Below are 12,782 nucleotides of genomic sequence, written 5' to 3' on the forward strand. Positions count from 1 at the left end.
GTGCTAACATCACCACCATCCATCCACAGAACTCTCTCCATCTTGCAAAACTGAAAGTCACTGCCCATTAAATGATTAAGTCCCCATCTCTCCCTCCCCAGCCCCTGGCAACAAACATTCTATTTTCTGTCTCTATGAATTTGTCTGCACTAAATAACTCACACATCAGTAGAAGCATATGGTAGGTATTTATTTGCCCTCTTGTAACTGGCTCCTTTCTTTTTTATTTGTTTTTTTTTTGGAGACAGACTCTCGCTCTGTCACCCAGGCTGGAATACAGTGGCGCGATCTCAGCTCACTGCAACCTCCACCCCACACACCACCCCCCCCCCCCCCCCCCGCTTCAAGCGATTCTTGTGACTCAGCCTCCTCAGTAGCTGGGACTACAGGCATGCACCAGTATGCCCGGCTGATTTTTGTATTTTTAGTAGACACAGGGTTACACCATGTTGGCCAGGCTGGTCTTGAACTCCTGGCCTGAAGTGATCCACCTGCCTAGGCCTCCCAAAGTGCTGGGATTATAGGTATGAGCCAGTGCACCTGGCCTGTAACTGGTTTCTTTCACTTAGCATGATGTCCTCAAGGTTCAGCCATGCCGTAGCAGGTGTCAGAATTTCCTTCCTTTTTAAAGCTGAGAGATACTCCATCATATGGATATACCACATTTTGTTTATCCGCTCATCTGCACATGGACACATGGGTTGCTTCTGCCATTTGGCTGTTGTTAGTAATGCTGCTCTGAGCCTGTGTGTTGCTGCCTCTCTTATGCACACTCAGCGCTGAAACTTGCCCATGTCCCCAAGGCAGCTGAGAGCTCAGGCACACAGAGGCACTCAATAAATGCCTGTTGAAGGACTGAGTAATCCTCCTACCCAATCTAGGTATAGCATCCATCCATTAAATTGTACTTTAACTGGGGTCTTCAGGAAACACAGGGCCTTGAGCCAGAAGAGAAACCTCCTGTAGAATGTGGGGGCCCAGGATGGACAGGAAGATTCGAGGACTCCTCAGAGTCCTCCACACAGACAGCAGGTCCCATGGGACCCCACCCTGCCCTCTAGCTCATCAGTGCCCTCATATCTCAATCTCTACCTCCCCCAAAACACTGATGGATCTGACTATATCAAAACGAAGCATTTGTGTCCAAAGAAAGCTGGCATATGCCAAATAGATGGATAAAAGACTAGAAGGAGCTAGTTGTAACTTCTAAAATTAACAAAGGGCAACACCTAGACTATAAACAAAACTTCTACAAATCAACCAAAAGATTTCTAAGATAAGAAATCCAATTTTTAAATGAGCAAAGAATATAAATAGATAATTCAGAAAAAGAGAAGTTCAAACAGCTAACAAGCCTGTAAGAGAGGTTCAGACTTACTAGTATCCAAAGTGTAAATTAATACAATGAGATGGCACTTTACATTCCTAAAAATGGCAACATTGGACAGGTGGCTAATATTAGGTACTCATGAGGACGTGGGAAGACAGAAACTCTTGGGCACTCTTAGTGGAAATGTGACTTGGCACACCATTTCCATGGTGCTCTGGAAAACACCATGGCAGAACATGAAAAATTAACACATTAACCCAGGTACCAAATCCTCCTTCATATAGTCCAGAACTATTCTCACACAGGGTCCCAAGAGGGAATGTACAAGGATGTTCTTCAGAACTTTGAGTGGTGGAGTACGGGGGAGTTGCTGATAAGCTAGAGGGCTAGCCTCAGGGGAACAGATACGTAAAATGTGATGGATGTATAACTCGTAATGCAATGCAGCAGTTAGAAACCACTGACTAGGTACACTCAATGAGTATGGCGAGATATGCAAAATATGTTATTGAGTAAATAAAGAAAGCAGATGAAATTTATACTTCAATATCACTTATAGAAATAAAAAATACATATACATACAAACAACCCTATATATTTTATAAGGATCCATGCTTTTTTTATGTTATTTTATTTTATTTTAGAGACGAAGTTTTGTTCTGTCGCCCAGGCTGGAGTGCAGTGGTGCGATCTTGGCTCACTGCAACCTCCACTCCTGGGTTCAAGTGATTCTCCTGCCTCAGCCTCCTAAGTAGCTGGGATTACAGGTGCACACCACCACGCCTGGCTAATTTTTGTATTTTTAGTACAGATGGGGTTTCACCATTTTGATCAGGCTGGTCTCAAACTCCTGACCTCGTGATCCGCCTGCCTCAGCCTCCCAAAGTGCTGGGATTACAGGTGTGAGCCACTGCGCCCTGCCTGGATCCATGCATATTTGAAGACATACATCAAACACATCAGAATGAGTACTTACTGGGATTGGGATAGCTTTAGGATTGGGGATGAAGGGAGGCAAACTTTGCGAATAAGAGAGGAGCTTCGCGCAGATAGGTGATCATAAAGTGCTTGTGGACTGAGGGTAGGATTAATTCAAATGTTATGCACCTGAGACTTGGTGGGGGTGCAGAAAACAGAAAACGTCAACTGTGCCTTCCACATAACTCAGGAAAACTGCCCCTGTAACATTGTCTTCTTTCCATGTTCCTTAGAACAAAGTATCGTAGGAGATGTGCGTCCCAGTGGTTCTCGAATACAGGGAATTTTCCTCTTGCTATAGTTAAAGGCCTCATTCAGATCTCATACCCTGGATGAATGTGTCAGTGAGAGCGAAGCCCAAGCAGTCAACTCTCCGAGACTGAACTCACAGTGCTGCTGCCCAGGGGTGGGTGGTGGTTGGGGAAAAGGCTGCAACCAGGATGTCTGATGGGCTCTGGATGGAGATGGCTTGTTTCTTCCCTTTTGAGTTCTCAGGAGCAGTCCCATAGGCCACTGGAGGGCAAGAATGGATCGAGGCCAAGAAGCTCAGCAAGCCCACCCTCCTTCACCTATCACCCCTGAGACCTGAAAAATAGCCTGGCAAGCTGTCTGCAGAGGTCGTGAGTTCCCCATCTCTCGAAAGCCAAGAAGCCCGAGCCCTGGGCAGGATCTCCCACTGGATGGGCTTAAACTAGATACTTTTTTGGTCTTATTCTAATATCTCTGACTTCTTTTTATTTTGTTGATTAAAGAACTTCCAAATCCATCATTGCATAGACACACTGTGTATTATTATCCCCATTTTATAGGTGGGAAAATAGAGGCCTAGGAAGATGAAATGATTGGCTTCTGGTCACATAGATGGTTAGGGGCATAGCCAAGTCTGGAAGGCTGAATTCCTGACTCCCAGGCTGAACAAGGCCTTTCTCCCAGCTGAGGATCTGCTATGGGTCAGCCCTTCTAGGAATGCACATATGATAAGGCCAGGAGGATAGGGCCACATAGGTCCCTGGCAGGAGGGGATGCCAACATTGAGATGTCTGTTTTTATGCTAGGAACATTTTAGCATGAACTGAAAATAAACTATTAAACTGTCATCTCCTTCTTACTGCCAAGTCCACACACATCACCAAGTCCCAGCCAATCACTGAACTCCCTCCATTCCTGAAACGGCAATGCAGGAAGCAATGAAGGTCAGTAGGTAGAGAGATTGAGGCTGGGGTAGGGAAAGGGGTGGGGTCAGGCAGCAACCTGAAGACAAATCTCCCGAGGCCTGAGTCGACTCTACCACACTTACTCATCTCAGAAAGGGCCATCAATCATTCTGCACAAAATGTCTGCACATTCTCTCATAATATACTTGTATCTCAAATTTCAAAGTCTCTGCTTTTTCCCTTTACAGTTACATCCGTCACACTCGCTTACTTTCAATCAATAAACAGATGGAGCTACTTATTAATGGAACTTATTCTGCTTTCTATTTGAAAACCTTGAAGATGGACACATAATTTTTTGAGGTTTCTGGATTATAATTGTACTTAATTGGTATAAATTAGACATTGGCAGGTAGGAAGGCTATTTGTGTTGCAATATAAGCCCTTATTTTCTGTGTTAGATGGCACAGGAGATTCTCAAGTAAATTTCTCAGAGTAATTTGGTGCTCTCAGCAATTTAACTATACATACATTATTTTTAGCATCATAAAAGTTCCTTATAATAATGATTTTTCAAGGGTGGGACTGACATCCCTTGAAAGACAAATTCAGTTTAAAATTTTCCAATACAGACACGAAAAGGTGGAAAGTAAAAGAGTCTCTAGGAAAGAGACTCCCCCAGCAGAGGGGGCCGTGGAGGTAAACCCCTACTCCATCCTCGGCTTTCCTTTCTGTGAGTGGAGCCACTGTACTAGCTCTAGGGTAGGCACAATGTCTTTCTCTGATGGTGGACTTGATAGGAGATGCCCTGGTGCTCCTGGTTTGTGCCAAGCATATTTTTCTGATGGATTCCTGGTGGTGGCCACATGGCACTCCCAGCGTCTCTCTGAAGAATGATCCCTTATGGCAGGAAAAGGGAGCCTCCAGCATTTTAGGATTCATGCTATATGGGACCAAAGGCTAATGGAGACTTTATGTCTGCTGGAAATTTCACAATTCAGGTGAGAAAGAAACTGACCAACGTTCAAGAAGTCCTGCTCAGGAAGATGAAGATGCTACAACACTGTGAGGCGGGCCCAGCTATTTCCAGTGCCCTTTCTCACTTCCCATTTCCTCATGCCCACTCAATTGGTGCCCATTCAATTGGTTATATAATAACTCCATCTTATCTCCCAGTCTCTTGTTCCAACTCAACCAACCCAAACCATCCCAATAAATCTGACTCACCTCTATCTCATTCCATTCTACCACAATACATCTCACTTCCACTCCATCATATCTCAATTGTTCCATTCCACTCCATCCCAACTCCACCCACCCCATCTTATCCCATCCCACCCCAGTGTCTTCTAACACATTCCCTCCCCACCTCACCCTGCATCCCAGTGAATCCCCTCCCTGAATACTGCACACCCCACCCTCTCAATCCCATCCGCAACATCACATCTCGCTCAATCCTATCCCATTCCATTCCATCACCTATCTCACTCTATCTATCCTGTGCCAATACAGCCCAACCTACCTTTGATCTTACCCAGTTTACGTCTTCCTACCTGAGCTCAGTCTACCTCAAATTATGCTATGTCTCCAATCCCACCTCATCATGTTCCACTCCATCTCCTCCCCTCTCATCCGCTGTTTGGCTAAAGTTCACATTTGTGGGTGTATAGTGGGTCATGACTATCTTTCATGTGACATTAAGCTACCTGAGAAGGCCAAAGGGGTCTCACCTTCTCCCAAAGCTCTAAGAACTAAGTGTGTGTTTCGGTGGGAGAAAAGAAAAGAAGATAGAGAATCTCATTTTTAGAAGAGGAGTATGAAAAGACAGTCCAGGAGGTTGAGTTCTCTAGAGTCCAGGGAAAACATAAATATGAGTTTCCTTTGTTTCTCTTAACTTACAAGAGTAAGGAAAGAGCTCTGAGAGCCACGCCATCATTTTCAAGTTGAGAAACTCTCATGTTGCATAGCCCACTCTTTGCTTTCTGTGGGTCCAAGGGAAAACCAAGTCCTTCTCAAAGTGAGTGAACCCTGAGACAGAGTCTTTGTAAGGATAAATACTCTGAAATAATCCTCCATTTTCAGGTTCACCCCGATGTTCCCCTGTTGTTGGGGAAGCTCTCACGACACTGCAGCAGACGGAGAGGAAGGGTGAGAGGCCATGTGCTACCCAATGAGAGAAACCCAGGGAGGGCAATGCAGTGCATTCTCGAGGTACAGGGTTCTCCCTCCCTACCCTCCTGGATGAAGAGCATAGAGCTGGGTTGATGGGTTAGGTGAGGGGACCAGGTTCTAAGGTGTGTGCTTTCAGCCAGAGGAGCAAAAAGAAAAGACCCTCCCCACTGCATATAGTGGTGCCTGAGAGTGGCAGTGTGTGAATTGTTTCTCTTATATTTCTAGGAAGCTGGTGCAGAAAGCAAGTAGACTGTAGTTGCAGTAATAGTAATAGTAATAGTATGTAACATACATTGAATGCTAACAATGGGCCCAGCACTGTAACAAGTGCTTTCCATAAAGATGGGCCCTAGAGTCAGGTAAACTTGAGGTTTAATCCTGCTTTCTTTACCTACCTGCTCTACAGCCTTGGCCCACTTTCTGAGCCTCAGTATCTTCAAATATAAGATTACAGTGATAATTAAATGGTAATGTCTATAAAGCATTTAACCAGCACTCGGTAAAGGAGAGCTATTATTATTGTGCAGATGGGCCTGGGGCTGCCTCCCACTTCAAGATGCCCCTTAACCCATTTCCAGTCTTCCCAGCTCCCAGTTGCCCTGGGAATGCCCAAGAGAGTGGTCTGAGGGAAAGGAAGCCCTGGGTTCCAAACAACTTGCCTCTGATTGTCTCATCATCTCTGACTGCCTCATCAGCACACTCAATGAGTGTCCACTATGTGCTCTGAGCTGGGCTACACTGCCCTGCCTGAGTTCACAGTCCTTTAGGGAAATGAGACAGATACCACCTCATTAAGCAAGAAATTTCAATATGTCCTGATGAGTCTGACAACAGAGGAAACTTGAGGAGTTGTAAGAACCCACAGTAGAGTTCCACCTAGATGGGTGTTTGGGGATAGAAACCAAGAATGACTTTACAGCCTCCCCTCCAGGAGCTTGTGGTGGAAAGGAATGGACAACAGCTGCTTGAGGATTAAAAGTGTAGGATTCAGGCCTCAAAAGCAGCACAGCATAACTGACGAGGATAGCACAGTGGGAAGAGCAAGGCCAAAGAAGGCAGCCTGGGCAGAAGCTTCCAGGGATGTGGTACCAGCTGAGTCCCCAAGAAGTTGAATAGCAATAGGGTTATGAGTAAAAGATTTGGCATCAGCCAGGCCTGCATCCAAACTGTGGCTTGGCTATTTACTTAGTGTGTAGATAAGTTATGTGTCCTCTCTGAACCTGTTTCTTCATCTATGAAATGGGAATAATAATACTGCAGGCTTCACTGGGTTGCTGAGAGGATTGAGTTAATACACACAAGTGCTTAAGACAGTGCCAGTGAGTACTCAGTGAACATGAGCTGTTAGTGTAACTCCCCTGGGTGCCCAGAACAGCATTCTGAGCATGGTAGGTGGGGCAGGACATGGTGAGGGCACACAGACTTACTGGCTGATTCCTTCGGCCACAGTTTCTATTTCATAGGCACATTCGATGAGGTATGGCACTGGACTGGTTGCATCTCTGGTTTCTAATCCTTCCAAAAACTCAGGAATTACTTGTCCTTTTTACAGCAGGGAGCCTGAGCCCTAGAGAGGCCTGAAGATCAGCTGGGTCTCCAACAAGGCTCTGCGGAGCAATCAGATTCCCTTAATCCTGCTAGCGTGATGATAAGGGTGAAACAGGCAAGTCAGGGACATGAATGAGGGTGAAGGAGGTGCTGCTGAAGCTGCCTGCTAGGCTCTGCCGGAGAAACCCAAACCAGGCAGTGTCCAAGACCCTGCAATTTGGTCCTCCAGTCCCTGGTGCATGATTCTAATCTCACCTTCAACAAAGCCACACACTCACCAGCCCTAGACACGGTGGGCACTCTCTGCTGCAGTCAGCTCATTTTTTAAAAACCATAAACCCTCAGCTTGATTGCAAATGGAAATTCAAATTCATACACACACTGGTGACTGAGTAGTGAAATGCTTTTCCTTGGCTCAGGGTTGGAGGAGAGTGGTATGCCAAGGGCTTATTGTTGCATTGGTTCTAGGATCTAGGGAGCTGTCACCAAACGGTGATACTTAGTTGTGGGGAAAAGGAACAGGGGACCAGGTGTCTATGTCATCTTATTACCTCTGCAAACCAGCTGGCTTCCTTGACCCCTGATTTAGTCTTATCAGTCCCTGGAAAACTGTCCAAGGTAAAGAAAACTGTACAAATCATCTGACTGAACAGCCATACATCAAGTACCAATTCTATGCCAGAACCTGAGCTGGATAGGGGGATACCAAGAGAAATAAAGCACCGTCCCTGCCTTCAGTAAGCTCACAGTTTAATATAAAGCAGATGAATAAATGCTTTTTAATACAACTCAGTTTGCACTATAATAGAATATTGAGTACAGTCAGTGCTCTAGTCTACAAGAGGCTGACTAAAAGCAAGCACTCAGCAACATACAAAGCAGGGGAAATTTTTTTAATTTGGCATTTGATTTTTTTTTTAAGCCATGACGTGGTTGGCATGGGAAAAATCAGAACTTTGTCAGAATTCCGTCTACTTATAGTTTAATATTGCTTTTTTAAAATTACTTAGTAAGGGAGTGGAAGGCAAGATAGCTTTTTCAATGTTCAGAGCTTCTCAAGGAAAGTAGCTAGGTTTGAGAATGATTGAGGATATGAAACTGACAGAATTTCATGGCCACACGATAACGAAGGAGTTGAGGATAATCCTAAGGTTTCCGGGCTCCATAACTGGGAGGGTACAGGAACCACCAGCTCACACAGGAAATACTGGAGGCTTAAGAAAGAAGCTAATAAGATTGCTTTGGAAGAGAAACATCTAAGTGAAGAGGTACAAGAATCAGCTGGATATATGGGTTACCTAGACCCAGAGTTCCCGTGGACCAGGAAGTCAATAGATGAATAACAGGAGAGACGTCTTGGCAGAAGAGATCTGTCTGGAAGCTTCAGAGTGTGGTAGTGGAAGGGCTGGGCAAGGATGAGCTCACCCAGGCAGTGGTGAAAAGGAATGGGAAAAAGTACAAAGAATTAGATGCTGCAGGACACCATACTTCAGGGAGGGGAATAAGTGAGTGTTAGAGACTGAGAAGGAACACACAAGAGACAGGAGAAAAAATCAGTAAGACACAGTGTCCCAGAAGCCCAAGGAAGAGAAATTCATCCAAAGTGGCCACAGCCACAGAGAGATAAAGGAAAATAAAGACAAAGTACAATGTATTTGGCAATTGAGGTGGTCACTGGTGCTCTCTTCTAGTGTTCCAGTGTCATCCTGGAGACAGAGGCTGAAGTAAGGAGTGACTGGTAGTAGAGAAAAGTGACATGAAGACCCCTTTGAAGAGAAGTGACTGTAAAAGACAAAGAGAGATGGGACAGTGGCTTAGACAGGTCAATAGGGCCAAGAAGTCTTCTTGGTTTGTTTTATGTTAAAGATGAGCCTGTTTACAGGTCAAAGGGAAATGTGCTTTAAGAAGGGAGGGTGGCCAGGTGCGGTGGCTCACACCTGTAATCCCAGCATTTTGGTGGGCAGATCATGAGGTGAAGAGTTCAAGACCAGCCTGACCAACATGAAGAAACCCCCATCTCTACTAAAAATACAAAATTAGCTGGGTGTGGTAGCTTGCACCTGTAATCACAGCTACTCCAGAGGCTGAGGCAGGAGAATCACTTGAACCCGGCAGGCAGAGGTTACGGTGAGCCAAGATTGCATCATTGCACTCCAGCCTGGGCGACAAGAGTGAAACTCCCTCTCAAAAAAAAAAAAAGAAAAGAAAAAAAAAAAAAAGAAGAAGGGCGATTGATGGGGAGAGCAGGTAACTGGTGGGAAGTCTCCAGGGAGGCTGGGGGTGGGGGAGTACAAGGCAGGACAGGGACTAAAGGGGTTGAGGGGAGAAGGTATGGGTGGGTAAGGAGACTCCCCTTTTTCAAATCGTTTAATTTATACGGTGATCTGTATAAATAGTGGGTAAGAAGACTCCCCTTTTCAAATCATTTTATTTATACAGTGATATTTATCCAGTGATCACTGAGCCGAGGAAGGGAGACGGTTCAGTCCTGAGCATCTTTTAAATTCAACAGTGTGAACTGAACACAAAATGAATGTGTTTCCCCTTCTAATGTACCAAATCCTGCCGATCTCCTGTCACCAAGTTCATTTCCAAATCTCTGCTGCCTGCAAGGCCAAACAGCCCATCTAAATGCGGGAAAAGCTTAAAAAGAAATGTACTGGGCTGGGCGCGGTGGCTCACATCTGTAATCCCAGCACTTTGGGAGGCTGAGGCAGGCGGATCACCTGAGGTCAGGAGCTCGAGACCAGCCTGGCCAACATGGTGAAACTCCGTCTCTCCTAAAAATACGAAAGTTAACCGGGCGTGGTGATGGTCACCTGTAATCCCACCTACTCGGGAGACTGAGGCAGGAGAATCGCTTGAACCCAGGAGGCAGAGGTTGCAGTGAGCTGAGATCGCGCCATTGCACTCCAGCCTGTGCGACAAGAGCAAAACTCCGTCTTAAAAAATAAAAATAAAAAAAGAAAGAGAAGAAAAGAAATGTGCTGGAAGCTTGCCAGCCAGAGCAGGGTCTGCCAGAGAGGAACTACCCCAAGCCATGAACACAAGGTCCCCTCCCCTCAACTTCTCTACTGACCAAGGAGCTGCGAGCAAATGGATCTCTATAGGGCAGGATTCCAGCACCGCTGAGCAGTGCAAGCACCGGTGAGTCGGCCTTTTTCTCTCCCCTAGGGGCAGGATATGCCCAAGGGGCAGGGACAAATCTAGCCAGAAAAACGATTCAGTCCGATGCCGAGACATTCTCCAATCAGCTAAGCCAGACACCGGCCTCGCCTCGACAAACGTCCGGGAGGCCTGGCGGGAGGTAGCAGCAATCCCCCCACCGCCCATGTGGCAAGTCTGGGTGACCAGCAGCGTCGGTATGGACAGCCTCCCAGTGGGTGTGGGTGTGCGAGAGGCCAGAGCTCCCAGGCGCGCGCACCGCGGGCGCCCCTCTCTGGGTGTCGGTGGCTATGACTCTTAGCAGAACCTGAGAAAGTCCCGTCAGCTAGGAATGAGAGAGCCAGAGCTGGCTCGGGGCGCCCTCCCTGACCAAGAACCCCAACACGCCGCGGTTAATCGGTGGGCGACACGGTCTGTGAGGACAGACTCACAAGATGCTGGAGGCCAGAGTGGGCCAGAGAGCTCGCCACTCACTGACCTGCCAGAGGAGAGGCGCACTTCCCCGAGAAGGGGAACTGGGGTGGTCCAGGCCAAACCTTCAGAGGTTCAATCGGTGGTTTCAAAACAAAACAAAACAAAACAAAAACAAAAACAAAAGAAAACACGGCTGCAGGTCGAAGGTGCCCTAGGTGCAGGCCTCGGCAGCAGGTGTTTCGGTTTCTCCCCCAGTGGGTATCAGCCTCCAGGGCTAAATGAAAATGCGGTTCCAGGCTTCCCGGTTTTGACCCGTCTCCACCCGGGCACGCGGAACTTTCTAGGTTGTGCCTAGAACTGAGCTTCGGAGGGGTACTGTGGGTAAAGTGGGAGAGGACCAGTCACGGCCAGTAGCCTCCACAGGGGACCCGGTTCCCTAGAAGGTTCGCGTACCTCCCCCGCGCGCTGCAAGCTGCAGCCAGACACCCGCGAAGTTCCGGGACTCTCCGCACCCGCTAGGTCTGCCCCCTCCCGGACTCGGTTGTCTGGAGCTGGTCCCGCCGCCCGCGCCGCCGCTGCCGCTGCCGCAGCCCAGGCGCTCGGCTGCAGCAGGGCGCGGGAAAGGGCACTTTGGCGCGGAGTGAGAACCGAGGGGAATGTGGCAGCGCGAAGCCTGGCGGCGACACTCCCTCCCCCGCCCCCGGCTACAACCCCCACCCCCTCCTTCCAGTCCCTCAACACCCTCCAGCCCCCACCTGAGCCCTCCTGCAAGGAATGCGCCGGACCCCCACCGTGGGCACGCGCCCACCTGAACCCCCTCCTAGCTCCGAGCGCCGAGGGAGGGGTAGCATTTGGGGAGGGGGGTGGCGGCCGCAGTCTCCAGGCGGCTCTAGAGGGGGCACCGGTTTCAATTGGAGAAAATGGGCGGGGGCAGGGAAGGGCAGACCTTGCAGACGCGGAAATGGGGAGGGGGTGCACGGTTCCTCTGCAGCCCCCTGGACCAGCGTGCCTGGCAGAATCGGGAGCCGGGGGAGTAGGGCTCCGGGAAAGTTTATCGGAAAAAAGCCTAGCACCTTGGGGGCTGGGAGGCTGGAGAAACTGAAGCCACAGACCAGGTGCCCCGCAACCCCAGGCGGGGATGTCTGTCTCCCAGGCCCCCACGCCGGCCGCATCCGGCCAAGTTGCGGCTGGGGCTGGGGCAGCAATGAGGGTGAGGGTGGAGGTGAGGACGTGGCTGAGGGTGGGGTGGGAGACTGAAGCAGGAGATGAGAATGAGAGTAGGCAATTGGGAGGGTGGGAGATTCTGGCAGGGATAGAGGCCGGGGGAGGGACTGGGACCGGGTCAGGATGGGTGGGCTCGGGGCTCGGGTGGGGCGCGCGGCGGCCGCTGGCTCCTCGGCGCGGCTGGACTCACCCGCGGCGGCCGAGACGCTGAGCAGCCCCCAGCCCAGCAGCAGCAGCAGAGGCGGCGGCGTTGGCGGCGGCGGGCGGCCCCAGCGGCTCCTGGCGCCCGGCACGAGCGCCGAAATCCCGGCTTCGCCGCGAGCCCTCCCCGCGGGGCAGCCGCAGCGCCCCAGCTCCAGTCCCCGCGAGCGCGGCATGGCGCGGCCGGCAGCGCCGAGGGAGAGGCTCCGCTCGCTGCCGAGGAGAAAGGAGGTCAGGAGAGCTCTGGAGCTTTTTTCTGCTCGGAAAAAATCCCGGTACGCGGGAGCCCTGAGCTTCTGCGGCTGGAATGAACCAAGTGTCCGCCCGGCCGGGGAGAGGCGCGCTGCGCTCTCGGAAATGACTCGCTCCAATCCCGCTTCGCGGGGTTCGCGCCGGGGGGCGGGGGGGTGAATTATCCCCGGATTAATCACTCCGGAGCCGCTTCTCAGCCGCTCCAAATGCTGGGGGTGGAGGCGCAGCTAAGGAAAAAATATTGGGGGGCGGGGGTTCCTCTTCAGCGCCACCTCCACCTCCAGATAAACCACAAATTACATCTAAAGGGTTGTTTATCCCTGTTTGTTTTGCAATTGACCAGT

The 12,782-nt window shown here is 49.4% G+C and overlaps 1 protein-coding gene across 6 annotated transcripts in view; it reads right to left on the reverse strand.

Annotated features, from left to right (window-relative positions):
- Positions 1-12,561, reverse strand: part of CSMD2 (CUB and Sushi multiple domains 2) — a 649,640-nt gene extending 637,079 nt beyond the window's left edge. For 2 of the 6 annotated variants that reach the window (XM_021939191.2, XM_031666823.1), the window contains exon 1: positions 12,176-12,561. In XM_021939191.2, the coding sequence (XP_021794883.2) occupies positions 12,176-12,362 (187 nt within the window). In that variant the 5' untranslated portion in view covers positions 12,363-12,561. The remainder of the gene's footprint in view (positions 1-12,175) is intronic. The other 4 variants (XM_021939203.2, XM_031666825.1, XM_031666818.1 and 1 more) reach the window with 2 other exon arrangements.
- Positions 12,562-12,782: the final 221 nt, after the last annotated feature.

The sequence above is a fragment of the Papio anubis genome, chromosome 1 (genome assembly GCF_008728515.1).
Source record: "Papio anubis isolate 15944 chromosome 1, Panubis1.0, whole genome shotgun sequence".
NCBI lineage: Eukaryota > Metazoa > Chordata > Mammalia > Primates > Cercopithecidae > Papio > Papio anubis.